At 40.7% G+C, this 26,735-nt stretch overlaps 2 protein-coding genes across 2 annotated transcripts in view; one reads left to right on the forward strand and one right to left on the reverse strand.

Annotated features, from left to right (window-relative positions):
- The window catches only part of CP (ceruloplasmin (ferroxidase)), an 18,957-nt gene extending 10,644 nt beyond the window's left edge, over window positions 1-8,313 (forward strand). Inside the window, exons 9-18 of the mRNA XM_010004753.1 lie at window positions 68-279; window positions 841-991; window positions 2,742-2,954; window positions 3,300-3,507; window positions 4,746-4,885; window positions 5,362-5,490; window positions 6,066-6,172; window positions 6,688-6,904; window positions 7,499-7,638; window positions 7,975-8,313. Of these exons, the coding sequence (XP_010003055.1) occupies window positions 68-279; window positions 841-991; window positions 2,742-2,954; window positions 3,300-3,507; window positions 4,746-4,885; window positions 5,362-5,490; window positions 6,066-6,172; window positions 6,688-6,904; window positions 7,499-7,638; window positions 7,975-8,313 (1,856 nt within the window). The remainder of the gene's footprint in view (window positions 1-67; window positions 280-840; window positions 992-2,741; window positions 2,955-3,299; window positions 3,508-4,745; window positions 4,886-5,361; window positions 5,491-6,065; window positions 6,173-6,687; window positions 6,905-7,498; window positions 7,639-7,974) is intronic.
- Window positions 8,314-11,210: 2,897 nt separating this feature from the next.
- The window catches only part of HPS3 (Hermansky-Pudlak syndrome 3), a 16,908-nt gene continuing 1,383 nt past the window's right edge, over window positions 11,211-26,735 (reverse strand). The window contains exons 2-17 of the mRNA XM_010004754.1: window positions 25,781-26,275; window positions 24,480-24,666; window positions 23,281-23,366; window positions 22,004-22,196; window positions 21,642-21,723; window positions 21,389-21,543; window positions 20,010-20,118; window positions 19,618-19,799; window positions 19,107-19,284; window positions 18,201-18,431; window positions 16,438-16,623; window positions 15,098-15,286; window positions 14,458-14,565; window positions 13,899-14,105; window positions 12,539-12,629; window positions 11,211-11,420 (exon numbers count right to left, since the gene is read on the reverse strand). Of these exons, the coding sequence (XP_010003056.1) occupies window positions 11,293-11,420; window positions 12,539-12,629; window positions 13,899-14,105; window positions 14,458-14,565; window positions 15,098-15,286; window positions 16,438-16,623; window positions 18,201-18,431; window positions 19,107-19,284; window positions 19,618-19,799; window positions 20,010-20,118; window positions 21,389-21,543; window positions 21,642-21,723; window positions 22,004-22,196; window positions 23,281-23,366; window positions 24,480-24,666; window positions 25,781-26,275 (2,807 nt within the window). The 3' untranslated portion in view covers window positions 11,211-11,292. The remainder of the gene's footprint in view (window positions 11,421-12,538; window positions 12,630-13,898; window positions 14,106-14,457; window positions 14,566-15,097; window positions 15,287-16,437; window positions 16,624-18,200; window positions 18,432-19,106; window positions 19,285-19,617; window positions 19,800-20,009; window positions 20,119-21,388; window positions 21,544-21,641; window positions 21,724-22,003; window positions 22,197-23,280; window positions 23,367-24,479; window positions 24,667-25,780; window positions 26,276-26,735) is intronic.

A 26,735-nucleotide genomic window follows, 5' to 3' on the forward strand; every position in this document is an offset into this window, starting at 1 on the left:
CCTCCCCTCGGCTCCTCCCCTCCCCTCTGCTCCTCAGGCATCACTCCTCATCTTGTGTCTATGGCAGGTACTGACTCTCCAGCCTCTCACGTGAGTCCTGGTGCTACGTTTACCTATGAGTGGGATGTGCCTGCAGATCTGGGCCCCACGGACCAAGATCCAGACTGTTTAACCTGGCTTTATTACTCAGCTGTGGATGCAGTCAGAGACACCAGTTCTGGCCTCGTGGGTCCTCTCTTGGTGTGCAGGAAAGGAGCTTTGCTTCCCTCTGGGAAACAGGTGAGTTGAAATGTAGAAAAATTGAAGCATTTGCGTAATTGTAGCTGAATCTGCTTTGTCTTCCTGAATCGTACCCTCAGGGGCCTGCCATGTTCAGGGCCACTCAGCAACACCCAGTTCCACATCAGTCTCATCCTTGTGCTGAGGGGAATACATAAAATGAAGAATGTGGGGGCTTGGGGGTTTTTGTTGTTTGTTTGTTTTATTATTATTTTTTAAAAAAGCAAAATCAGTCTGGGTCCAGAGAAGACAGACTCTGTGTTGTGAAACCACCGTTCGCAGTGGACAGCCATTGGTGTTCATTTCTCAGCTAGGATGAGAGAGACTAGAAGAATGTAGAGACTTTAAAGTCCAAAACAGACATTCATTTCCAGAGATGGTTCCTGCTGGTACAAAGAGCATTAGCAGCAGATCAGATACAGCAGTTAGAGAGCTTTATGATTATTGGAATGAAGCATCAGTGCCCTACTTTGTGAATTAGAAATTATTATGTATGTAAAATCTTTTTCCTGACATTTTCTGTTCACTCCTGTATTTCTTGACACTGTTTCTTCTCAACAGAAAAATGTGGACGTGGAGTTTTTTCTACTGGCCACAGTATTTGATGAGAATCTGAGTTGGTACTTGGATGACAATATTTTGATGTTTACACTAAATCCTAGTGAAATTGACAAAGATGATGAGGACTTCCAAGAGTCAAACAAAATGCACTGTAAGAAAAATATTAGTTAGTCAAATATTAATTTCTACAATAAGGCTTTTACTTTTGTACTCTCATGTTGAAGACTGGGAAACTAAAGTGGCAGAGACATTTCATTCCTTTCTGTTGGAAACCAAACTTTGTTTGAATGTAATTCAACTCCAGACAAATGTGGTAGTTGAAAACACAGAGCCAGCTGTTCAGTGCCTGGGGTGGCAGCCAAGCAGTTAGCCCTGCTGTGTACTTCTTGAAGCAGACAGGAGAACTTGCAGCCCATGTGCAACCCCTGTGAATGTAGCCAGGCAGCAAGGGAAAACTGACCTCTGCCCTACAGATGATGTAGCTGAAAGGAGGATTTTCCCAGAATTACAGACTGGTTGAGGTTGGCAGGGTCCTCTGGGGTCCATCTGGGCCAACACCCTGCTCAGGCAGGGTCACCCGCAGCCAGTTGCCCAGGACCATGTCCAGGTGGCCTCTCAAAACCTCCAAGGACAGAGACTTCACCTCCCTGGGCAACCTGTGCCAGTGCTTGGTCACCCTCTCAGTGAAAAAAGTGTCTCCTGGCGTTCAGAGGGAACCTCCTGTGTGTCAGTTTGTGCCTCTGGGCCTGTCACTGGGCACTGCTGGAAAGACCCTGGCTCCAGCTTCTGTGTGTGCTCCCTGCAGGTATCTGTACAGATGGATGAGATCCCCCTGAGCCTTCTGATCTTCAGGCTGAACAGTCCCTGCTCCCTCTGCCTCTCCTCACAGGAGAGATGCTTTCTGGTGCCTTCATCATCCTTGTGGCCCTTTGCTGCACTCTCTCCATGTCTCTCTTGCCTTGGGGTGCTCCAGGTGTGGCCTCCCCAGTGCTGAGCAGAGCAGAGGGATGTCCTCCCTCGACCTGCTGGCCGCACTTTGCCTCATGCAGCCCAGGGCACCATTCAGCCTTTGCAGCAAGAGCACGTTGCTTCCTTTGTTCAGTTCGGTGTTTACCAGCCCCCCCAGGACCTTTGCTGCTCGGCTGCTTTCCTGCTTGCATGGTGAGCTGACCTGCCGGCCGCGCCGCTCCCAGGCAGCCCGGGAGCCTCAGCCCCTCCGTGGCAGGGACACTTCTCTGGCTCGTTTGGTGTCTCTGCCGGGTCTGGCCACTGTGGCCTTCTCAGAGTGAAAGTCCTTTCTTCTCTAACAGGGCAGAGCTGAGTTTCACACTGGTCATAGTCTGAAACTGCAGAAAGGTCTTTCAAGTGTCCTGTGAAAGAACATGTTTATCTTCAGTACCTGGTCCTAATCTGTAGAGTATTTGCTTGTGCTTTTTCTTACGTTTTGCCCTCGGGGGCATTCCCTCTGTTTACAGAGCCTGACTCTGAGCACTCAGTGGTGCCTGTGAGGCCCAGGCTGTGGCAGCTTTGCATTGGAGTAGCTCGAAAGGGTTAGTAACTCACACTGAGGTGTCTGCTGGAGGGCTTGCAGGGCAGAAAGCACTTGACAGGTGTAAAGCAATGGATGTTCCAATTGGTCAAGTCAGCTGCCTGTGCTTCAGACAGTGAAAAGAACAGTTATAAATTGTTTTTAAACAATGTGTTTTAAAAGTTCTTTTGCTTGAATTAATTTTTCTGATGTGAGAAAATATTTTATTATTGATGTTTCTGTCATTCTGAGGCATCACATTACATCTTAATTATTATGAATAATTTAATGAAATATTATTTATTTTACATGTATTGTGGAATTAAGTAATTTATTAATCAAGACGGGTTTTGCTTCCTCAAATCTTCTGCAGCCATTAATGGTTACATGTATGGAAATCAACCTGGTCTTGAGATGTGTAAAGGAAGTGTGGTTTCCTGGCACTTGATGGGCTTGGGGTCAGAAGCTGATGTCCATGGGATATACTTTGCAGAAAACACATTCATAACTAAAGGAACAAGAAGAGACACAGCAAATCTGTTTCCACATACATTCCTTACAGCTGTTATGAAGCCTGATTCTGAAGGTAAATGTCTTGTTTTAAAACCCTGTTACTAGTTTAGAAACTGTTTACCGATTAACATTTTGTGCTTAGAGACAAGTTGTAAATAGCTGATATTTAGATCTTTTGGTTGCTAAAACCAAACATCATCATAGGATGTAAGCTCTGAGTGCTAAAGCCTTGATTTTTCTAGCTTCTGTGTATGCTGAATATTATTACCAGAAGTAGCCATACTACACCAAGACTTTGCATTTTGCATGAGCCTGTGTCTCAGTCTCCAGACACCAAATCACCACAGGTAGTACAGTCTCTGGATCTACTAGTAACAGATGTTTGTCCTCAAGTCTGTCTTTCTTGTACGACCCCCAGGAGTTTTTGAAGTGTCCTGCCTGACAACAGATCACTACACAGGGGGCATGAAACAGCATTACAAAGTGAATCGATGCCATAGGTGGAATGTGGATCCTTCTCTGTATTTGCATGAAAAGACTTACTATATTGCTGCAGTGGAAGTTGAATGGGACTATTCTCCTAACAGGACTTGGGAATTTGAGCGGCATCAACACCATGAGGAAAGGTACATCGGGATATACACAAGGGGAAAAAATGCAAAAAAGCGAAGGAACAACTTATTTCTCCTCTGAACCTTCGCCTTCTGTAGGCATTTCTAGACACACTTCCCTTAACATGTGTCTTTCTAGGACTCACTTGAATTTGTGATTCTTCTCCAGTAATGTTGCTTTGTAACTGTGAGCAGACAGCATGATGTTCATGAAAATCAGCATGGATCTTCTGTGGGGCTGCTGCAGATTTTTGTGAATCTTGGATAGAGCCTCTGTGTGTATTAGTTACTGATATTGGTGCAGTCCTTGATGTGGAATGCCTAAACTGAACTAAAATGTTCATTAAGTCTTAGATACAATGACTACTTGGTGCTGATAGTAACTTTGTGCTGTACTAACAACATGTGACCTGTCTCTGTCTCATGTTTATCTGTATTCTGAGAAAGGTTCTTTTTCACTGCTCTCAATTTCATTAGCTTAGTCCAAGACCAAATTCATTCACTACCAAGCTCTGTCACCTTGGTGTTTTATTCACAGTATTTGAATCTCAGTGAGAGGGAACTGATTGGCTCAAATAATTCATGCCAATTAGCAAAAGAGGCTAAAAAATGAAGTGATTAATTTCTATGTGTTCCACCTGTATCACTTCATTTGAGGTTAGAGTAGTAGATTGTAACTGCCTATATTTTTTATTTTTAATTGACAACTGTATTTTCTTCCTTTTCCTCAGCCTGATAGCACATCTTTGCCTTGCATAGCACAGTTGGCTCTGGCATAGTGCTGAGCACAAGGAATATAGACTATGCTCTTACCAGACTGTTTTTTTCCCCACTGTCTCTGAGAATCAGTCCCTCACTTTAAATTTCAGCAAAGCACTTCAGCTTTTCAAGTTTTAGGCTTCATTTCAGATCTACAGAAATCACTGAGTGCTCTGTTTTTTGGTATACAAATTGCTGGATGACTTCTTGCAGTTTGAAATACCAGCCAGGAAAAGCAGTCTACATTCCCTCAGATACTACAGAGACTTGGAGTGGTTTTTTAACCTTTCAGGTTAAGATAAACCTCCCAGCTTAAAAATAATGTCTTCATGTTGAAGATACCAGTGGCCTATGAGATTACTGTTTCACTGAGCTGGATTTTTGTTTAATGATTAATTGACATACCTGCAAAAGATGTTTTAAAATACACTAAGAAGTGTGCATATTTTAATCTCCATTCTCTCAAATTCTTTCTTCCTCACTTTTCTCCCCAGCCCTGGCAACACATTTTTAAATAAAGAAGACAAATTCATTGGCTCAAAATACAGAAAGGTGGTCTATCGGGAGTACACGGATCAGACATTCAGTACTCCCAAACACAGAGCAGAGGAGCAGCAGCACCTGGAAATTCAAGGTATAGTAATTGTGAAGTTCACTTTTGAAACTGGGAAACAGTTAAACAAAACAAGAAGGTAGTGTTTGAACAATAATGAGTATAGTTCTACCCACACAAAACCTCTAAAATGACCTGGAATTGCTACTTTTGTTATGGTGCTTTCCTTTTAAGATGATATTCCTTGCTTTGCACGAAAAAACCCCCTTGTTTTGCTGCCTGATCACACACCAGTTCTTACAAAGACAGCATAAAACTAGGCAGAAACATTCAAACTGATTTTAAAATCCACAGTAGGTGCTCAGGGCTTTTGAAACTTGGGCCTCTACTTGGGTGATTAACTTCACTCGAGTCGGTGTATCCCAGTGAATGACATTATCCATGTACAGGTTTTAGGTGAGTTATAAGCCAATGTTGTGCATTCGAACACAGAAAAGTGTCTCGCTCTGCTCTGACCTTCTGTAAAACCAAGTTAATCTTTCCTTTCAATCCAACAGGGCCACTGCTTATGTCAAATATTGGAGATAAACTTATAGTAGTTTTTAAGAACTTTGCATCAAGACCTTATTCTATCCATGCCCATGGAGTGAAAACAGATAGTTCTGTCGTTGCTGTAACTAACCCAGGTACCAAAGCATCCTTCTTTATTTCTAGCAGGTAACATCAAGCCTTCTAGTAACGTTTAGCAAAGTTTCATTTGAGGATAGCTGGAGAGACTTCATTTTAGTTAGTTTGTTTCTACCTCAGGTTCTTTAATTTTTTATGCTGATGATGAGAAATATTACTACCATTTCAGTGGTCCTGCAAACTATTGCTATGTATCCTACTCCTTGGCAGATCAGTCATTTTTTTGACACAGTGTAGCTGCACCTTTCATGAAAGCAAATATATGGCTGCAGAGGGAGAGCACAGCTTATGCTAGCTATTATTTCAGAAGTTCCTTTGTAATCTCTACAGAAGATACAATTGGTTTTTTTAAGTCTGGTGAAATGGACAGTGTAGTTGCACAAGAAAACATTGGCCAGAAGAGTGAGGCATCTGGAGAAGGGAAATAACAGTAAGCTAGCCAGTGCAGTAATTGGGAAGAGGAAGTTCAAGACAAATATAAGCTGTAAATGGAGATAACATCTCTTTCAGGATGACCTCCTATGGGTCAGCACACAGAAGACTTCCAAAATTCATCAATATTTATTTAATTCAGGTGAAACGAAGATGTATGTCTGGAAAATCCCAGAGAGATCTGGCTCTGGGAGAGGAGATCCAGATTGTATTGCATGGGCATACCATTCAACAGTGGACATCATTAAGGTATTAATTAATGAATTAATTAACCACTAGAAATGGTTTTGCTCACAACAACGCAGATACTCCTACAGCAAAAGGGAGACGAGTGTGAAAAGCTGCTCTTTTTTTGGTCAAGTCATTCCCCCCACTACCAAGCCTTCGAATTTAAACATCTCTTGAATGTTGCAATAAATTCAAGGCAGAATTTGAGAGTCACAGCCGTTCATGTTCTTGCTCCCTGTTTCTTCTGCTTTCTCTATACATCACCTCACTCAGATTTCATTCTTAAAGCTCACACTTCACAGCTTGCTCAGTATCTCAACAGTCACGTGTGGGAAAACTCACATGCAATTATGGAACGTGAATCTGCCGTGTTTGTCCAAGGGCCCATGAACTCAACATAACCTTGTCAGGCACTGGCTGCCCTGATTCCCAGATACCAACAACTGTAAAAATACTGAGAGGATTCATGTTTGCATTAAAACTGCTCCTGCTTTGTTACATTTTGTAATTAGATGATTTTTCATTTGTAATTTCAGGACACTTACAGTGGATTAATAGGCACACTTGTTGTATGTCGTAGACATTATTTGCCATCATTTCATGCTAAAGAGAAAGTTCAGTTTGCTCTTCTTTTTATGGTTTTTGATGAAAATGAGTCGTGGTACTTGGATGAAAACATTAAAACCTATTCTGCCAACCCACACCTTGTTGACAAAGAGGATGAGGAGTTTCTTGAAAGTAATAAAATGCACGGTATGTTTCCCAGTTTAGTTGATGTAACTATAAAATTACATATTTGAAAGTACTGCATATACATTTGACTTTCTCATCCCCTCTGAATTTCCAGTGGAAAGCCTGAAAAATTTAACTCAATCTATTTGAAAACATAGTTAATGCCTCCAAATGACTTGTGGGGTTTTTGTTTTGTTGGTTTGGGCTTTTTGTTTTTTAATACCTATGAAAAAATGCTCCCATGTTGAAATTTTGAGAAAGAGTAAAAATACAATCTGAAATTTTTATTTTAAATCAGTGATCAATTGTTCTGGATCAGTTGGAAAGCAATGTGTGTCCTGAAGCCATGTCCTGGTAAAGCTTACCCTTTACAAAGAGTTGCAGGAAATGCAGATATTTAAGAGCTGCAGTATTAGTGATGGTGTAGTGTGAACTTTTAACTATGTCTTATTTTCTAGTTAAATATAGAATATTTACTGTTTTGCTTTTATATACCCCTCAAAGCCATTACTTTTGCCTGGCATTGGCTTTCAAATCTTGTATTCTATTTTAAGTTTAGAAAGTCATGATGCATAAAATTTTGTTTTCTCTTTCTTGCCCTTTCCCTCTTTTTAGCCATTAATGGAAAGGTGTTCGGAAATTTACATGGTCTGACCATGCATGTTGGAGATAAAGTAAGCTGGTATTTGATGGGAATGGGCAATGAAATAGACATTCACACAGCACACTTCCATGGCCACAGCTTCGAGTATAAGGTAACAGGTCCTTTCCTCTATTTTCCTGCTGTGTTAAGAAAGAGGAGTAAATCAAATAACTGGTGAAAAGTCAGATGTTACAATATTAAGCAGGAGTTGTAATTCGACTATAAAGTTGTCATGCCCCAAACCTGTATGTGACCAACCTACAAGAGCCAGAGCTATCTGCCAGCATGAAATAGCTGTACAAAGTGGTGCCCTCTAGGAATGACACACAGATGATTTCTTTTCACTCAGCTGTGACAAGTTCAGTGGAAATATGCATAAAAGGTGACTTAAATTACTGCCATCTGGTAATGCCACAGGTCTGACCATTGTTTCTTTTTTGTCCTAAAGCAAACAGGGGTTTACCGGGCAGATGTCTTTGATCTGTTTCCTGGGACATTTCAAACTGTGGAAATGACCCCACAGAACCCTGGAACCTGGCTGCTCCACTGCCACGTTACTGACCACATCCACGCAGGCATGGAAGCAACCTACACAGTGCTCCCAAAGACAGGTAGGAGTTTCTCAAGCCCAGTGACCTCCAGGATGCAGAGATGCTCTCAGGCAGGCTGGTGTACCCAGAACCAGCTCAGGCATCCAGAAATATTTCAAAAGCTGCAAGCCACCCAACCATACCTGCCTCAAGGCTGCTGCTCAGGACACAGAAGCATCCAGAGGACTGGGTGTTAACTGACTGCAGCTTCCCATCAACAAAATTTAAATGGCAGATTTTAATTTAAAAATAATCCTTTGTGAGAAACAGTATTTATGTACCCAGGAAGTGCCAGAACTGTCAGACTCCCTCTCAATCTTCATTTAAAAAACAAAGAACAGTTGGTAAATAAAGCTGAAGTGAAATCATCCCAAAATGGTACAGTATTGAAAAACTAAAATAGTGTTTTCTTTCTAAGGGACATGGTTTAGCTTTACAGACACTTAACCTTGCTTTAGAAATATTACCTGTGGACAAACTTGCATCTTGAAGTATTTGGAAAATTCTTGTTTCTACAAAGTTGATACAATTTTAAAAGCAACACTTCCCTGTACTCACAAGGCAGCTCATAGTAGGTATGTGTTAGTTACCTGACAGGAGAGCAGCTGGAACATTTCCAGTGTGTGTAGGTATGTGCATACACAGACACACAGCTATGTCATGTACACATGTAGCCATACTAAAAACACAGACCAGAATGTTAAGCACAATCCAATTATATTTAATAAACCACTGTGATTTACAGAATACGTGGTGCCAAACTTGCAGTGATAATAAAAAAGCTGACATAAGAGCAAACAGGAAGAGATGTAGAAAGAGCCCTGAGCTTGCAGAAGCAGTATGTTGGACTTTGCATTATCAGCCATCTACAGGGCCTTAAAACTTACCCTGCAGTGCAGTTTAAAGTTGTTTTTAAATCTAACTGGCAGTGTCTAGAAGGTACTGGGATCCACTGCTCTCATTCTGGATGCTCTTGCCCATATGCACAGACTATTCTTTTGATGAAATGCGTGTAACAAAACTTATTTCTCCCCTTACAGACAAACGCAAGATTATTCCACCAATTTAAGTACAGCAGGCACCCAAGGTTGAAGACATTTTACCACAAAGATTCTCCAAAGTCTTCCTTCAGTGAAGCATTTCTTGAGAATTACCATCTCCTGGACAACTGATCTTCACTGTGTTATGGAAGATTTAATTTCATGGCCCACGGGTAATAAAAGGGCCCCAGGCCGAGACCACTGAATGGACAGACCAGATAAGAAGTATCTTTTTCTCTAAATAAAAATAGTACCCTGCAAACTAAACATATTCTAGGTGATGCCTAATGCATATTATTTAACTCATGAGGAACATGGAAGAGCCAAATGAAATGTACTTTCCTTGTGTAACAGCAATTTTTGTTTCAGATATCGATTGTCACATTTTACTAGTCAGCTACGTTAGCAGTTATTGCTTGGAAAACAAGAATTTGGTTATCACTTTATCCATAGGTTCATACTTAAAATATGTATACTGTTGTGTAACTGAACAGCTAACAGAACAGTTCTCTTATTTCTGCTGAACTGTTTTATAATTTTATCTAGTAACATCTTTCAAAATAGTGAATTTAAAAGATGCAGTGGCTGAGGGATCATGGTTGCACTATTATTTTTCTGTTATGAAAACAATTACAAGACAAAGTTATGCTGAAATAAGCCTGATGAAAGTCAGTGAGGGGCAGAATGTGAGGACTACTCAACCCAAGAGCTTCCTGCCTCATGGTGCTGCCAGCTGTGTTGGGCAGACACAGGCCAATTAGTCATGTCTTGACTGATGGAAGCAGCAGAATTAGTACATGGTCAAAAGTGAAGGCAGTAAGAGCAGGTATCCTTGTGCCATCCAGCTGTTGTAACAGCCCAGCTCCACAGATGTCCAGCCTGTGTCAAACACCAGGGAAGGATGAATGGGACAGGAGGCAAAGCAAAACATTTTGGCTTTACAGCAACCAGAAGGAAGGAAGTTGCTTCTTTGCAACACCTCTAAATCCTTTTGCCCTTTTTTAATGTAGAAAGATTCTACTGATATCAGCACAATCTCTACTGGGAAATTAGATCACTGGCTTCTGGTGTGCCAGGAATGCTTCATACATAAATTAAAACTTTTTTTTTCTTAGTTATTTCCAATGTAGATGATCTCTTCTGACTTAAACAGGTTTAAGTAACATTACAGATCCAGCAAAAATTGGATTTGATGAGAGTCAGTATCAGTTAATTTGGCTTTTGGAGTGTTATGGGATCATGCAGTCATTGTTTTATTTGTGGTAGATTATAAAAAACCCCAACAAACTGCATTCATAAGAAGATCATAAACATTGTGACAGTTGGTTATGCCTGAATTCCAGCCAAAAGATGTTTTCTGCCCAAAATAAAGACAAGAATCAGTATGTACATGCACAAGTACCAAAAAACCTTAGAAAGAAAACAAACACCAGCAAGCAAGCTGTAGTCCCTATCTTCTACTCCTCTTGGGAACATGTTTCTCTTTGATTTATGGGCTTTTTTTGTAAGCTGCTAAATGAAAACATTTCAGTGTAACAAGCATGGGTATGTACCTAAGATGACAGAGCAGCTGACTGGTTTTGCTACCTGGACTTCAAGGGAATGTCAGTGTTGCAAAATTCAGTGAAGTGGGGCCCAATTCCACTTGGAAGACTAAGGCACTTGCTTAGCCAGTTAAGACACATGCCTGAGCTTAAACTCCTGCCCAGGTGAGTGATCCAGCTAACTAGCACAGAATGAAGACTGACCCCTGCTTTACTCCCAGTGAACACTGTATGTCCAAGTGTGCTGCACAGCCTGCATTCTCTAGCTGATCTGGCTGTCAGTTCACCCTGACCGAGAAGGTGCATGATCCTGCCTAACAGTTCAATAGTTCTGTTTATATCAGTCAGCTCTTCCTGGCAGGAATTCTGGTTTGCTGACCTTTGTCAGAGTGTAACAGTATTAGCTTCAAAACAGATGCTTTGCCTCAGACAAAAGCTGTCATTCAAGGGCTGTCAGAAGGTTTCAGCTGAGAAGCAAGGTGATTTATGTGAGGAGTCCTACGGTACCTTATATGAAGTTCTACTATTTGTTTAATTTACTTCTTTATTCCGGCACATTCTTTGTACTTGAGTGCATAGCAGACTGCCATTGTTAGGTCAGCAGCTTCCTCTGGCTGCAGTGAAGAAGATGTGGCAGGAAAAAAGCTGCAGTTCCATCCTCCGGTAGAAGACTGAGGAAATCCCTTAGTTCCAGTTCTGTTGCAACAACTGATAAAGTTTCTGCTTGGAGCATGGGAGAAAATCTTGTTTAGGTGTTTTGGTTTTAGGACAAAAAACCCTAACAATATAATTTCTAACTGAAGTAATAAAATTACCTAAATACTGCAACTGGAATGGAATTTAAGACACACTCAATTGGGATAAAATGCAACTACTGGAAATCTCAAACTGAAATGATGTCTTAGATTAAACCTGTTGCTGTACCTTGACTCACCAGGTCCACATGTGGCACTAATGCTCATGGGACTCTGGGACTCCACTCTACTCTGTCCTGCATTGTGCACCCAGAGCAAAGGAAGCCCCAGAGCTCTGCACCAATCCCTGGCTCTGCACTTGGGTACAACCAGACGCTCCACATGCACCTTCTCAGCCCAAGCTGTTGAGCCTGTTGCTCCTCAGCACTCACAGCACAGGCACAGCCTGAAACCAGTGCTCAGAAGGAAAACCAGCAGCACCGGAAACTAGAACTTTGTGGCAGAGCATGGCAGCCTGTGCCTCACAACACGACCCCAGGATACTGTTCTGCCATCAGCCATGATGCTGGCATTGGTTTACAATATATGTGCTTTATTGAGCCCTCTTGTTCTGCCAGAACAAATACACTGGCCCCCCAGCTGTACAGTCTTACTGACTTCCTACAAACATGTAACAATAGAACTACATCAACTACCAGGATTGGTTTCTCTACTTCTAGCAGTAACAGCTGTGTTTTTTTTCAGTCTGTAATGACATCAACAATACACACCTTAAACACCCACTGGGTTATCAACAGTAGCCTGTTAATTGTCATTGCTTAGAACCATGTAGTCACTTAGCCTACTGAAAAACCCAATTGCTCTCGATGAGTTCTGTTTTGTTTTTTTAATGGTATCTATTGTTGATCTATATAGAAACAGTATGAACTGTCTGCAATACAAAATGAATGCCATTGTTTTTATATGTTGCAGAATCCTGTGATAATGCCTAGAAAGCCTGCTGAGCTGTATTAGCCATCACCAAAGAGAAAGGTCCCCCTTCTTTTCAAATTACCACATCAGCAGTCCTTAGCCTGAACAGTACCTAAAACATCAGCTGATACACAAAGGCTTCTGGAGTTGAGTTGCAATCAACTGATTTACCTTTCAGTGATGAAATAAGAACAGGGCAATCTTTTCCAGTAAGTCTGATTCTCTTGCAAAGTTCAGGAAGCAGCTTGTTCCACCACACAGCCTAATTCACAAAAACATACAGCAAAAGTGTAAATTAACAAGGGCTGCAATTAAGGGTGCGAAAGACCTGCTAAAAAATACTCTGAACTGAGCTCAGATGTGTACAAATACAGGTAGGCTACAATGTACCTGACTAAGTAATTCATTTGCATACTGCTTTGAAATGCAGTGGGCTTGCCCATCTGTATTTTCAATGTTCCCTGGAACCTTGTTGCACTGCACAATTTTTACATGGTGACCCCTGGTGCCTCTGTATGTAAAAGGGTATGAGAAAAAAAATCACATGATTAGCAAAACTGATGCAGGCAGAAAAATTTAAGTTGTGTTTTTTTTTTTTCCCCTCCAAGCAGCTCCATGCAAAGTGGGGAGCAGCACTAGAGCAAGAACATGCTCTGTCCCCTGCCCTAATCCATGTCCAACAGCTGTAGTAGTGAATTACGTCGTGTGTATCATTTTGTTGATAAGAATGGAGAAAGGGGAAGGGATTTTCCTTCTCTTTTAAACCTGATTCAGAACTGCCACCTCCCACTGAACTCCTTAACTAACCTTGTATCTATTTACAGATCTGAATAAAGAGCACACGTCTGGTTTTGAACTGAGTTCTTGTGCATCTGTCTGGCAGAGGATCACCTCGGCTGACTCTGGCCAGCAAACTCTATAAACTGAGTGGAATAGCTGTGATGGGCAATGGAAGTAAATTCCTGTACTCCTGGAACACTGGAATAGCATCAGTTCCAAAATTAAAACTGTAAAGAGGCCTAGGGGGAAAACAGGACATAAAGAATATAATCCTTTTGCTAGTGCACCAGTACCATGCTGATGTTCTGAGATCAGAAGATGTCATTAGAACACAGGAAGGATGTATTGAAATGTGATTTATTTGAAGGAGCATGAATTATCAGTTAACTTTTCAGTAAAATTTCATGTTGTACAAGACTGTCAGAGCACCGATTAGCAAGGAACTAGCAAGTTTTTCATTTGCAGTGGGAAAAGAATGTCCCATCTCCTGTTTCTGAGAAGGCTATGAATGAAATTTACTAGCATGAACACAAGAAGTCACAGAAGAAACTAGGGAAAAATATTTTCCATTAAATTTAGGGGGCAGTGAGCTATGGAATTTAAATGCCAAGCAAAAGGTTCAAAGCAAGCAATTTATTTGTCTGAAAGCTGGGCTACTTGAGCCAGCCAGAGTCCAGCTGTACCCAACAGTATTTCAGTCAGGAAAAAACAAAGCAAAAAATACTGAACAACTTCAAAGAGAGCAGCTCACCCGACTGTCACCTTTCAGCTCATGCTGAGCATAGACCACAGCTGCCTCAGGACACCTTCTGAGAAGCTGGTCAATGGCTTCTTCATACTTGCCCAGCTGGGTACTGCAGAGAACACAGATGGTGAGGCCAACGTGTCCAGCCTCGGTCAGAGGCTCCAAGACAGGCAGAGCTGAAGCTACATTGATTGACTGACCACAGAGAAGAGACTGAAGACAAGAAGAAAAAGGAGTGTTTGGATTTAAGACAAACTGAAAAAAAAGCCAACTATAACCTTAGCACAGAAGCTCTTACTTAGCAGAATAATTTTGAAAAATATTTCCCCTAATGTTACTCAAAACTGGAAAAGCAAGTTTGGAGTAGACTGCAAATGTAAGTATCACAGTTACTGACAGATCTCTTCAGTATTTCTTCTTCCATCATTTCAAGGGGCCTGTTAGTTAAACTGGGTAACCTGGGGGGAAGGAAAAGGGGAGTCTGCTAGAGAAGATTGTTCATACACACATGAACATTTGTAGAATGGATCAAAGCTGCCAGCAGTAAGATTTCAGGGTCTCATACCTGTAGTTTTGAGATATCTTCATGGTAATCTTTATCAGATGGGGAGCCCACTGACATTATTGAAGTTACCCATGGGAAAATCAACCCAAAATGATTACAGGAGTTTATCTATAAAAGAATCAAGTTGCAATAAAACAAACATTTCTGTTAGTGACAGTTCCATGTGAAACCCAGCACAAGTGAAGAAAATTTTACTCTCAAAAAACGTGAAGTCAGCACAGCAGGTACCCCTTCTTCTGGTTCATACAAGTTAGTAACAAAAAACTAAAAGCTTCTATTTAATTTTGTATTTCAAAGATCCCATTCAGAATCCTTAAAAATTCATCATTTGCACATTTTTTCTCATTTAGTCAGCTTTGTACAATTGCAGACATCCCACCTTACCAACTCCCATTGTTTCATTGTAGCCCTTTTATCTGTTTGGAGCTGAGATTCCTGTTGGAAGGGTTTACAAATGTCCCCAAAGAAAGGACTCCTCAGAGCCAGCAATACCTGGCTGGTAACTGCACACTACCTTACTTACTTCCAGTGCTGCTTTTAAGAGGTAAGCTGTCCAGAATTCAACACGAAATATAGTGTTTGGATTGATTTTGGAGGGACAGTGCAGTAACAGCACTCCCTCTGAGGGGTGTATGCTTACCAGATCTTCTGTTGTTTTCAATGGCTTAGTCTCAGGAAGTTGTTTCTTTGATATTCTCCAAACATACTGAGAAGTAATCCTCAATAAAAGCTCCTGAACTATTTCTTCCTGAGAGCACACTACAAGAAGAGCTTCCCAGAAATCCACCAAGAGCTGAGGAATAGTGTTCTCACTGTTATTACACAACATCTAAGAATGAGAACATCAGAAGACAGAAACTTAGCACAGAACATGGTAATTATTAGCAGAAGTCAGAACAGACACGAGAAACAGTTCTTCACTTTCACTAGAAGCAGAATTCTGCTTCCTTTCTTGGTCTTGATGTATTTCTAATGAATGTGATTCTACATAATGCTGTGCTAGGCCAAGTAAAAAGTTCATGGAATGATTTTAAGGTAATCCACTCTAAATGACAGACTTGAATCCTTATTCAAGATTTGCTCCACCTTCAGAAGTGTCAGCACACTGTCAGCAAGTACTGACACACTGCTAATCTGGAGGATTTTGTATTTGCCAATAGCCAAGTAGGTGTCTTCAAAAGAAGACCCTAAGGCCATGGTAAGAGATGCTTTGTAGCTCAGCTGGGTATAATGGCAGGACCCACAAAGGACATGCTGTAAGACCTGTGTGTCAGCAAAAAGGACTTTTACTTGAAACACAACTTGTTCCGATTTGAGTTTCATGACTTGGTATTTCTGACATTGCTCTTTCACAGTAACAGATATAAGACTGCAACATACCTACATTGAAAAAGAAATTATTTCAATCCAAACAGTGCTATTCATTGTAGAGAAAAGAAAAAAAGTTTGCCTATACCCAATCTAAATAACAAAAATTTCAGGGACACCAAGAAAACAATTCTGTTTATCATTCTTCTCATAAACTGCAGAGAACCAACCTTCTTCCCGAAATTTATACAGGACATTATGTAACTTTATGTGTAAGTCTGATTCTTCAGAAGTATGTTTTAATCCTAATGATTTCTTTCAAAGGAGCTTATGGAAGTGATTTATCTAAATGCTGTTACATTTCAGTAGGCTTAGAAAGTCCAGTTACTAGGAAGCCACTGAAAGAGCCCTGAGATCCTCCATTCAAATGACAGGGTCAAAACAAAGAGCTTCATGGGTTTTTTTTTTCCTTGATTTAGCCCATATTTCTTTCCAGAAGGTCCAGTTTCTAACTCTGTAGCCATCTGTCATGACTGGAATATATCCAGCCCTCTTCTCCTTCTTTCTGAAGAGATGCTGGAATGTGAGTGAAGGAGCAGCCAAGGCTGCTTTGCTTTCCCATAACAACATCACTATGACACAAAGAGAAGCAAAGCATGATCACAGGCCAACCTTGAAAAAGGTCTCTGCTTCTTCCAGTTCCATTTTACTGTTCTCATGTAAAGCCACAGTGGCAGCCACCAGTAAACCAGGCTGTGTCTCCTTCAGGTGAACAGCAAACTCAGTTGGAGTAACAACTCCCTCCTTGTGCTGCCTCAGGAGTTTTGGTTGTCCAATGAAGCCACAAGTCAAAGTTGCCTATGAACACAGTCAGGTACAGATCAGGTAAATAATTCAATCCACATATGATTCAACTCAGCAAACTTAAGTAATTCCCCAGGCAGTTTAGAGAGATTAAATTAAGGAAAACCAGAGGAAGGAAAGAAATCCTTTCTACAATGTATAGAGTAGCTGTCCAGTGACCAGGCTCCAAACTGGGCACCAGAGTAGAGACTCCTGAGCAACAGGCCACATGCCTGAACACTGAAGTAACAGGCTGCTGAAATCTGGAGTTACATGGGACAGATTTCACTATGAAATCCAAGACATTCAATATACATGGTGTTTGAGAAATCACTGGCAGAAATTTTAGTGCTTTGCTAAAATACGTTTTTTATTTCGAAAATACCCCTGCAACTAAACTCAAAATGTGCTGCACAATGTGCAGCACTAAGTTGTTTCTAAGTATCTGAGTGCTTCTGAAGGTAAACATGACAGGGTGCTACTTCCAGTTTAAGGACAGTGGGGAAATGACACCTAAGCAGATTAAATTAACGAGACAGGAAATAAAATTCAAATTTCATCCTGCTATGCATACAAACTATCTTTCTGAAAGTGTTATTTTTTCTAATTTACAACAAAATGCTTTTTAAAGGTGGGATGCAACAGAACATTCCTTCGATAGGTCAGATTAAAATGAAAAAAACCCCACAACCAAAACAACCACCCTGTCCCCAGCCACCTTATTCTCTAAACAGCATCCGTGCAGTTTCCTCACAGCATGTCACGTTCTCTCTGCAAATGCACAGTTCTCACCTTGCAATCCAAAACCCCCTGACTCTGAAAGCTCTCTAGGACTTCTTCCAAAGCATGACAGCTAACTCTGGAACAGCTGCCAGTTTTTAGACCTCCAATATCTCACTCTCAGAAAGTTTGTATTTCAAGTTCTGTCACCTCAGAATATTCAACAGTCCTGATCAACCTCAACAAGCAGCAGTTTACAGACTGGTCTCAGCCTAAAATCACACATGAACATCTATGGCAGAGGGTGCTTCACTAACACTGTTTCCCCACTGATGTGGAGTTCTTACCTTGACTGCACTTCTAGGTTCTGATCTGATCTTACTAAGATTCCACATAAGAAAGATGTGAACCTGTATAAAGTAACTTTAGTTCATATGCACCATGCACATTCTGCTTCAAGTGCAATTTTATAAGGGCTGTTTGCATACAGATGGTGCTTTCATAGGCATATCACATATTCATTACAGGTGGAGGGGTGTAAAAATGCTACTATACAATCCTGTCATGCTGCTGAAGAGCACTGGCTCTGCAGAGCATTTACTTTATCATTCATTAATTAAGCTTAAAAACTTTTGCTCATTTGGTAAGGATCTGCCAAGCTCAGTCTACTCTACCTGCAGGGAGACCAGTACAGCCCCAGTATCTGCCAGCCCCCAACTCCACTGTTGCTGCAGACATTCCAGGGATACACAGCGTATCAGGAGGATGAGGAGTGACTGAAGTGCCTTTTACTGTAAAACACAACCACAAGCCAAACCTCCTGACTTGGGCTTCCCAAAGCATTAAGAGCTCATGCTCTCAGCATACATCACCTCCTTGCAGGAGTCCATCTCACGTCCATATGACACCAGGTCCCCCATTCTCAGAGCCATGGAAGCCTTGCTGAGTGTTAGGACCACTGATGGCATGATCTTTTCTACCTTCTGCAGATACTCCACAGCTCTCAAAGGACATGCATTCTTCATGCAAGGACTGCAGAGGATATGAGGCAGCTGCTCAGGGTCAGCTAGATAGAATATTTGGAGAACCTTATTTGCTGATTCCTATTAAAACAAAAGCCATTTGACAGTTTAGACCTTTCCAGGTAAAGTCTTCTGTGGCAAATGAAAGTATTGTGGGTTTTTTGTTGGCTGGTTTTTATTTTGGTTTTGTTTTCTTTTTTTGTTTTTCTGTTTTTTTAGGGGGTTGTTTTTTTATTTATATAAAGCAGACAAGTACAGCTTAGCTATCAAAACACAGTGCCTTTCCTGCACCTTTTCTCCCTACTAGTAGAAGTACAGGATCACTAACTGGTAGTGATTCAACCCATATTCTGGGATGCTAGGAGAATATGCACCACCACAGTGAATTGGTTTTACCAACCTATACAATCTGGCAATGTTCAAAGAAAACAGTTTGCTTTATTACAGAAATGGGAGAGGAAAGAAATCTGAAGCAAAGCTTTCCCAAACCTGACATTTCTCTGTATGCAGGTGGGAACCAGATCATCAGCAACATGCATTATGATGGCCAAACTCTGCTTATGTTGCTTGAAAGCATCACAGGTGCTGCTTGCTATTTTGTTAACAAAAATATGAAAATAAAAACCATGTGAAAAAGAACAACTGTAGAACTGAAAAAGCAGCTCAGCATTTTCAAAGGAATTTAGTTAAAACTTGATACATAGTTCTAAAAATCAGAACTAAATCAATAGATTAAGAGAAAATTCTTATTTTTACCTTACTTAATTCTTCATTTAATTCTTCATTAAGAGAGTGAGTCAAGTAAAATATAAAGCCTTTCTCATATGTCTGTATTTCATCACCTTCTGAAACTAGTCTCTTTAAAACTTCAGTCATGGATAAACCTGACATTCTGTAGTATGGCAAAGCAAGATGGTAATCCCTTGTGTCAAACCTGAAGGCAACAGAGAATAAGAAAGAAAATAACAAAACAAGGGCAACACTTTTGCTATCACTGTTTGTAAGAACTAAAATAATACATCAAACAGTCACAAACATGCCAGTTTGCAAATACATATCTTATGTTCAGTGTAATGTCATATTCTTTGTTTAGTGACAATGAAGACACCCAGATACTGAAGAGATGACCAGATTAAGCTGTTTTCATAGAATGTAAAGATGTATATTACATATGCAGTGCTAACATAAAACAGCAAATAGTGATGGATTTTCATTTTAGGGTTACACAACTGGAAACACCTGTATCACTCTGACATCTAAAACTTACCTGCTGTAGCAGTCTCCTAGAAAGGCACAACTTTCTCTGAATGCTCTTAGAATTTCTTCTTTCTCATCTGATTTAGGGAAACCAGGGTCCATTATAGCTGCCCTGATCAGTAAGTGAGCCTCACTGAGCAGATGGATGCAACTCTCTGTTTTCACATTTTCGTAAGTTCTACTATAATCTACCTAGAACAGACACAGGATACACTTAAGCTGCTAGCAAAAATTAAGAATATACAGGAACAATCCTAATGAGGGCATCAGACATTTGAAATAGGATTATGGAAAATTAATGAGAAATACATTATGTTATATTCAGGAATGACCTGCAACAAAGATGAACCAACAGTACTTATTTTTAGTCACCAAACAACAAAAGCAGGAGTTGGGCAATACCATTTCTCTGTAAAGCTGAATAGTTGAAACAGTGTTTATAATATATAAATTCCAACCAGGTTCTGACTCAGAATTTGCTCTGGATTTGATGCTGTCAGCCTTTTTGGAGCTAGAGAGAAAGAAAAGAGCTGTCAGTGTCTAAATAAACATTATGCAGCCAAAAAAACATACTCACTTGATAATTTAAGCACATAAAAGGGTACGTATGCAGGCTAGTTAATGCTTGAGAGTTAAGTTGTGTATTTAAGTCATAATGACTAACAACAAAACAGGGACAGGCATGTTTATACACCAGAAACACAATCAAAACTATCTACCACATCTTCTCCTGGGCTTAACCAGGTAGTACTAGATAACTGCATGAAGTTAAGTAATTCAGATTAGCTCTATTGAAGTGCTTGCCAAGATATGGTGTAAAAAAATATTTAAACACACACACATTGGCTAATAAAACACTGTAGGGCAACCCAAAGAAACCCAGACCCCTTTTGGCTTTTTTTTGTTTTAACTGCTCCGGAATATCTACATCTTTATTTTCAACTGAAGGTGTTAACTAGTATTTGTTCAGCTTGGTTCTTTACAGAAGGCAAAAGGAGTTATCCTCCTCAAATGCCAATTACAATCTTTAAAACAACCAACAGAAGGAACTGTACTTTATACACAGAAAATTACAGTATTTTGAATTGCCATTCTCCTTGATGGGCTTAACCTCCTCTCCTCCTGAAAAATGTCTGTTCTAGGCTTTTGGAAAGATTAGTTCACATAACTTCAATCAACTGTAACTGCTTTTGTTAATTAACTTGAATTGACTTTAATAAATGTGATTTCTGAATAGCTGTTTTAGAATACCTGTCTAGCTGTCTTATGAAAAGCCTTCAAAAAAAAAAAAAAAGAAAAGGGAGTAGCAGTTCTCAGAAATAGCTAAGAAGTCACAAATGCCTCTGGCTAAATACATGCTACAAGAATACGTTGGGCTAAACTCCATTCCTTTTGTCATATCATTCCTTCATAACTCTTAGAAAGAACCCATAGTCAAATATAAGACATTTTCATTTTGTGCTACAACATATTTTGTTAGCCTGTAGCTATAGTAATCCTACATATTTTTGTTCCTCAATATAAATGTTTTCAGTAGCAGATCTGTTCTTAGTAATGTTATCTTAACATTATTTATGAAAGTTTTTTACAGTCTTGGATAACTTTGCTGATTTTAAGCATTCATGTCCCTAGTCTCATTTCTTTACTTCATACCATTGAAATTGAAAAAACAAATTCTTGATTTCTCTTCCTATGCACTAAGCAATTATGTCCAACACATACAAATTCACCACTACACACAGAGCTATAAATACCATCGCCCAAAAGACACAAATCCTTACATCATCCTTCTTGTAGGCTTCCTTCTTTCAGTAAAATCTTCTGTGTCTGCCTTAGTCAAAAGAATGATATGGTTTCTGAAATGACAGACAGCTCTTGGTCCTATAAAAAGCTGCATCCTTAATGTGCAGACATCCAGTGTGACAGGTGGACAAGCCTTTAAAGGAAAGTGATTGTTTTCTAATTTCAGTTAGGATGTATCTGGAGTCTTTAAATAAAATATATATATATATAAAAAAGAAATAAGAAAGTAACCTTCACAGTGGTATCAATATATGGATCCTCATCCCGAGCTGCTGCTGCGCTGCATCGCACCGTGAAACACTGCAGCTTCTCACTGCAGGGAAGGAGAGACCACAGTCATGAAGGAAAACAATGAAGACCTGCAAAGATGAAGTAGGCAAGACTACAGAGAAGCATCTCTTTCCTTTGTAAAAGCATCTTTTTCTTTGTAGAAATGGGCCTTCAAGCCTAAGCAGGGGGACGTGCTGCACTATCACGAGCCTACCCAGAGTTCCAGGAGGCTATGAGGGACATAACACAGGAAAAAGAAAAAAAACCCACAAAGGCAGCAGCAGAGAAACATAATTCTACCGACAAAATCATAAATGTAGTACCTTGTAATGACATGCAGGAACTGTGGAGTGAGAACTGCCTGCTCTGACTTCTCTGAATATTGGTAAGTAGAAATCAGCTCCACTAACTTCCCAATAGAGTAGAGATATCCAACGTGAGGTAAAGAGAAAAAGCAAAAGAGACTCAGGAGTTCTCTGTTGTTCTCAGTTTCCTCATGGGCTGTCACAGAACTTCCTAGATGTAACAATTAAAAAGGCATTTTATATACCTCATAAATAAACATCTGGCAATTCCTTTGCAAGTCTGATTCCTAAGTTACTATCAAACCTGCCCAGGCTGCAGACTGATTTTGTTAGTAGCTAGTGAATAGAAACACAGCTGTATGAAGATGAGTGCACAGGTCAAAAATCTGTATGTCATATTTCCTCAATTGGAGGCATTTTTAACAAAGGTGTGGATGTACTGCTGAGTGAAGGAATTCTACTGATGCAGCAGCACCGGATTCCAGATTCATCCCAAGTAAGCATCCATGGATTGAAATATCAGACTTAGACAATCATCTGTGAGCTGTGATGAATGCTCATCCAGAGCTGCTGTGCACCAAAATTCAGGTCCTCACTAAAGCAAAAGAAAGGCTAGGAATGGCAGAATTTATGTATAAAGCCATTTTGGCAGGTGAAGGCTGCGTTCAGATCCTACAGGGAAGCAGCTCATTCTCTTGAGTCATCTGCAACTTAAATAACTTTGCTACTTAGCAAACAACCACCACAAACTGGGTGAGCAGTCAGCAAAGCTTATTTGTAACACAGAGCATTAAATTCTTCCATGGATCTGCTGGGGCTTGAGCTGGCATGTGTTAGCAAACCCCTAAAATCTGCATTCATCCCTTGCCATTTTGACTGAAGCCTGGCAGAAAGGTAACCTGTATCTTACTGATTATTAAAGTTACTACTCCAATTTCCACAGTTTACTAATGAAAGGCAAGCCTAGTATCTTATAACACTGAGGATAATTTCATTAGTGTAACATAAAGAGTGTTTTGTGACGCAAAATTAATCAGCAGAGAAGTGCTAAAAGCTGTTTCAGTGTTCCTCTTCTGGTGTGGTGAATTGGCATTTTAGTTCAAGGTTTATGCAGAACGTGGAGAAACTTTTTTGTTAGCAGAAGTTGAGTTTAGATCATTGAAAAAGGAGGTAAGACCTTAATTAAAAAATGCATCCTACAGCTATAGTGTACAAAACAGGACATAAAAAGCAGCTCCTTTCTTTCCCCAGTATCCTGTGGCAAGGCCATAATGCACCCCTGCATATCCACCTACCTGTCCGGTACACAGGAAGCAGCTGAAGGGAGTGCAACTTTGTCTCTTCACAGAACCCAAAAGGAGACTGGTCGGGTGTAAAACGTCTGGAGAAAAAAATTCAAAAGAACACGGGACCTCAGCGAGACATTATTTTGAGCTACTTTGGACAAATAAACAGTACTAGCTATAATCGGCACAGCCGATGTTTTAATACTCAAGAACAACATGCACTCCTACTACTAATGTAATTAGCATGGCATTGCCAAGAAGCATGTGACACACCTAGAGACAATTATCTTGAGTTCTTGCAACCAAAAATCCTTTCTTTGTTTTTCTCCAATCTTGTGTCAAAGTTAGGGTTACTGGAAGACACACTGCAATTTATCTGAACCTCAATTTAACCTTCCCCTCCCTCCTCGTTTTATTCAACTGAGCTATATGTAACATGGTGCCATTTCCCATCGACTTTTCTTCTCTATTATGTATTATCCTTTTTCCTAGCTTGCTTTGGAATTCATTTCTGGACTGTGACATCAATTCGTCCTCAGTTTTGGATAAAGTTTAATGGCTTTGATCATTAACAAAATCAAAAGTATAGTTTTTTAGTGCTTAAGATACTTGATAAACTCCCTTTGCTAGCTGGAGAAAGGGAAAATATTTTTTTACAGGTGCAGGTAAACTTCAGCTGAGTTGATGCAAGCTGCAGAACACATGAGCAGAAGGCAGTACTTTGGTTAAGGTCACACAGGCAGGACTGCTGATCAGTCTCCAATGCAATCCTTTGAAGCAGGCTGCTCTAAACAGTAACAGAATTTGACACAAGCTGCTTCAGAATAAGGTGAGTACAACTTGCATTTGCTGGTTCAGCACTGAAGTATAAAAACTGGGGGTGGTCAGATGCTGGAACAGACTTCTTGGAGAGGTGGTCAATGCCCCCAGCCTGTCAGTGCTCAAGAGGCAGGCTTTAACGTTGGGCCAGCCCTGAAGTGCTCAGGCAGTTCACTTCCAACTAAAATATTCTGCTCTATTTAAAAATGAGCTTTCTTTGGCATCACATTATTTCCTCAGAGAAAAAAAACCCCAACAAAACCCAACAAAACCAACCTTTTAAAAGCCCCAGAAGTCAAAATAACTGTATTTTACCTTCAATAAGACATGAGCCATAGTTTATTTTAGTTCCTTGTTGATGCCATTAAGGGGAAATACACTTGTCATACCTGAAAAGCAGATAGTGCACCTGGAAGTGCTTTGCCTCTTCTGTAGGTAACTCTGTGGATTCCAGTGTGATGGGTATCTCACAGTGCTGGCTTTCTTCCCCAAGCAGTTCCACTGGCTTCTGACAGATGATGAATTCATCTAATTCAAGCTGCAAACTGTCTGTTGAAGGACCTTCATCTTTTACACCTTAGCAAGGAAAATGCAGTATTAATTATTCAAGCCATTCCATTTAGCAGGAAGAAAATTATATGACACAATATCAATTAAATCCTCCAATTGCAGCAATGCCCTCCTTAAATAATGAGGTTTTGAAAGCAGCTGTGCTAGAAGATGAGAACAAACCTTCACTGAAGTCTCAACAGTCTGAATATTTAAGAGTTGATATTTCTGAAAGAACAGGGAAACTGTCAGAAGGTAAGTCCAAGGCAACCTGTGAAGGAAATGGCTGCCCCTCAAAAATGTGTCACTTGATTGGAGGAGTTTTAAGAAGGAAAAGGCAGCTATAAGCGAATGTTGCGTTATCTTAAAACTCACTCAAAAGTCTGGAAAGTTAATCCTAACAGCACACAGAAAGTAATTAAAACTTTCCTGTTTAGCTTTTAGTAATAAAAACAACTAGGGGGAGGATACCATTATGAGTTAAGATCACCCAATGAAGAACATTCCAGTTTATATTGTCCCTAACAAGTGTTCTTTATTTTTTTTCTAGGTAGTTCCAATTTCTGAAAGATCATCCTTGTCTGGTTCAAGTTTGAATAAGACAAAGAACTGAAAAAGGAGCATTTGCTCACACCTTGTTTATGCAGGTCCTGAGCCTACTGGCAGTTACACGAATGCACATGCATCACCACAGCAGCATTCTTCAGTGTGTGACCAGTATGCACAGTCCATTTCCAGGGTCATGAGATGCTGCCTCCCTTCAGCCTCCCACTTGTGCCTCAGAAGACATGCAGTTATTTGGGCAGTGACACCAGTGGAATTACTTTTCTGAACACAGCACACTGAACTACTACTGCTTTGATTTGGCCCATGCTGGCACCCCAAAACAGGGACCTAATTCTCTGTCTGTAGAGGCTGCACTACCCTGAAGGTGTCTGCAGAATGATGGCACACGTATTTTGCTACCTCCAAGTGCAGGCAGTGCAACTTTTCATGCACTACACTATTCAACTGTCTGTCCCGAAGAAGATCTGGAAGCATCTTCTGAGGGGAAATGACCTTTTCTCAACCTACTCTGAGAATAACAAGATTCAGTTAGCAGACTCTTGGAAATAAATAAAGAATTACTTTCTGTACTTACGTCCATCCACAGGCTTCTCTAGTGTGCTAACCCCATGTGCACACTGCTCTGTCCCATCTGCACTTTGCTGGACCAGTTCCAGTTTCAGGATCAGAACGTCTAGCTCTGTTGTTATGGCTATATGTTTGGCACAAAATGCAACTTCAGCTGGAACAACGTTATCAATGTGCAGAATTAAGGAGCGCTCAAAGTCTAACACAGTCAAATTCTGGTTTATGACCAGATATTTCAAACAGAACACAACCAGCTTATTTGTGCAGCCCACAAGAAGATCTCCAGTTACAGGACAACAGGAAATGCACAGCGGAGGATCTGAAAGTGGCATTTCCACAATTGACATCTGTTCTTTTAAGGTTTCACTGTACGACTCCTCCATCTTGTGACCAACCATCCGAACACAGACGCGAGAGCTCCCTGCAGACATGCATCGCCAGTTCACATACGCTCGCAGGAAGGTTGCTTCGCTTTTTTCTTCAATTGTCACCAGATAGTCTCCTTAAAAGAAAGCAGCAATACTGTTACAACATTAGCGAGTAGATGACACTGCTTTTGAGCTCTTTACCTGCTGTAGTACGTGCCAAGGAAAATCTTAAAATCTCAACCCTTATGCAGAATTCCAAAAAGGATTTAAAAATCCAAAATGGAAGTTTCTTTGCTTGTTAGAACACGCTTCCCATCCCCTTCGAAAAAAGGGATTACAGATCTAGGTCCAGATGAACTGCCAAGTGAATCCACTTCACGAGCTGTGATTACAGACAAGGTGCTTCACCCCGCCCCCAACTCCCCTTAGCGGGGAAGTTTGGTTCTCCCAAGGCCCGGGCGGCGCGGCCGGAGCGACCCCCGCCCCGCGCTCGGAAGGAGAGGCCAAGCGGGGCTGAGGGGCGGCAGGGAGGCCGGGAGCCCCGCGGGGCTGAGGGGCGGCAGGGAGGCCGGGAGCCCCGCGGGGCCCTCCCTC

This window comes from Chaetura pelagica, unplaced genomic scaffold (genome assembly GCF_000747805.2).
Source record: "Chaetura pelagica isolate M959 unplaced genomic scaffold, ChaPel_1.0 scaffold829, whole genome shotgun sequence".
Classification (NCBI taxonomy): Eukaryota; Metazoa; Chordata; class Aves; order Apodiformes; family Apodidae; genus Chaetura; species Chaetura pelagica.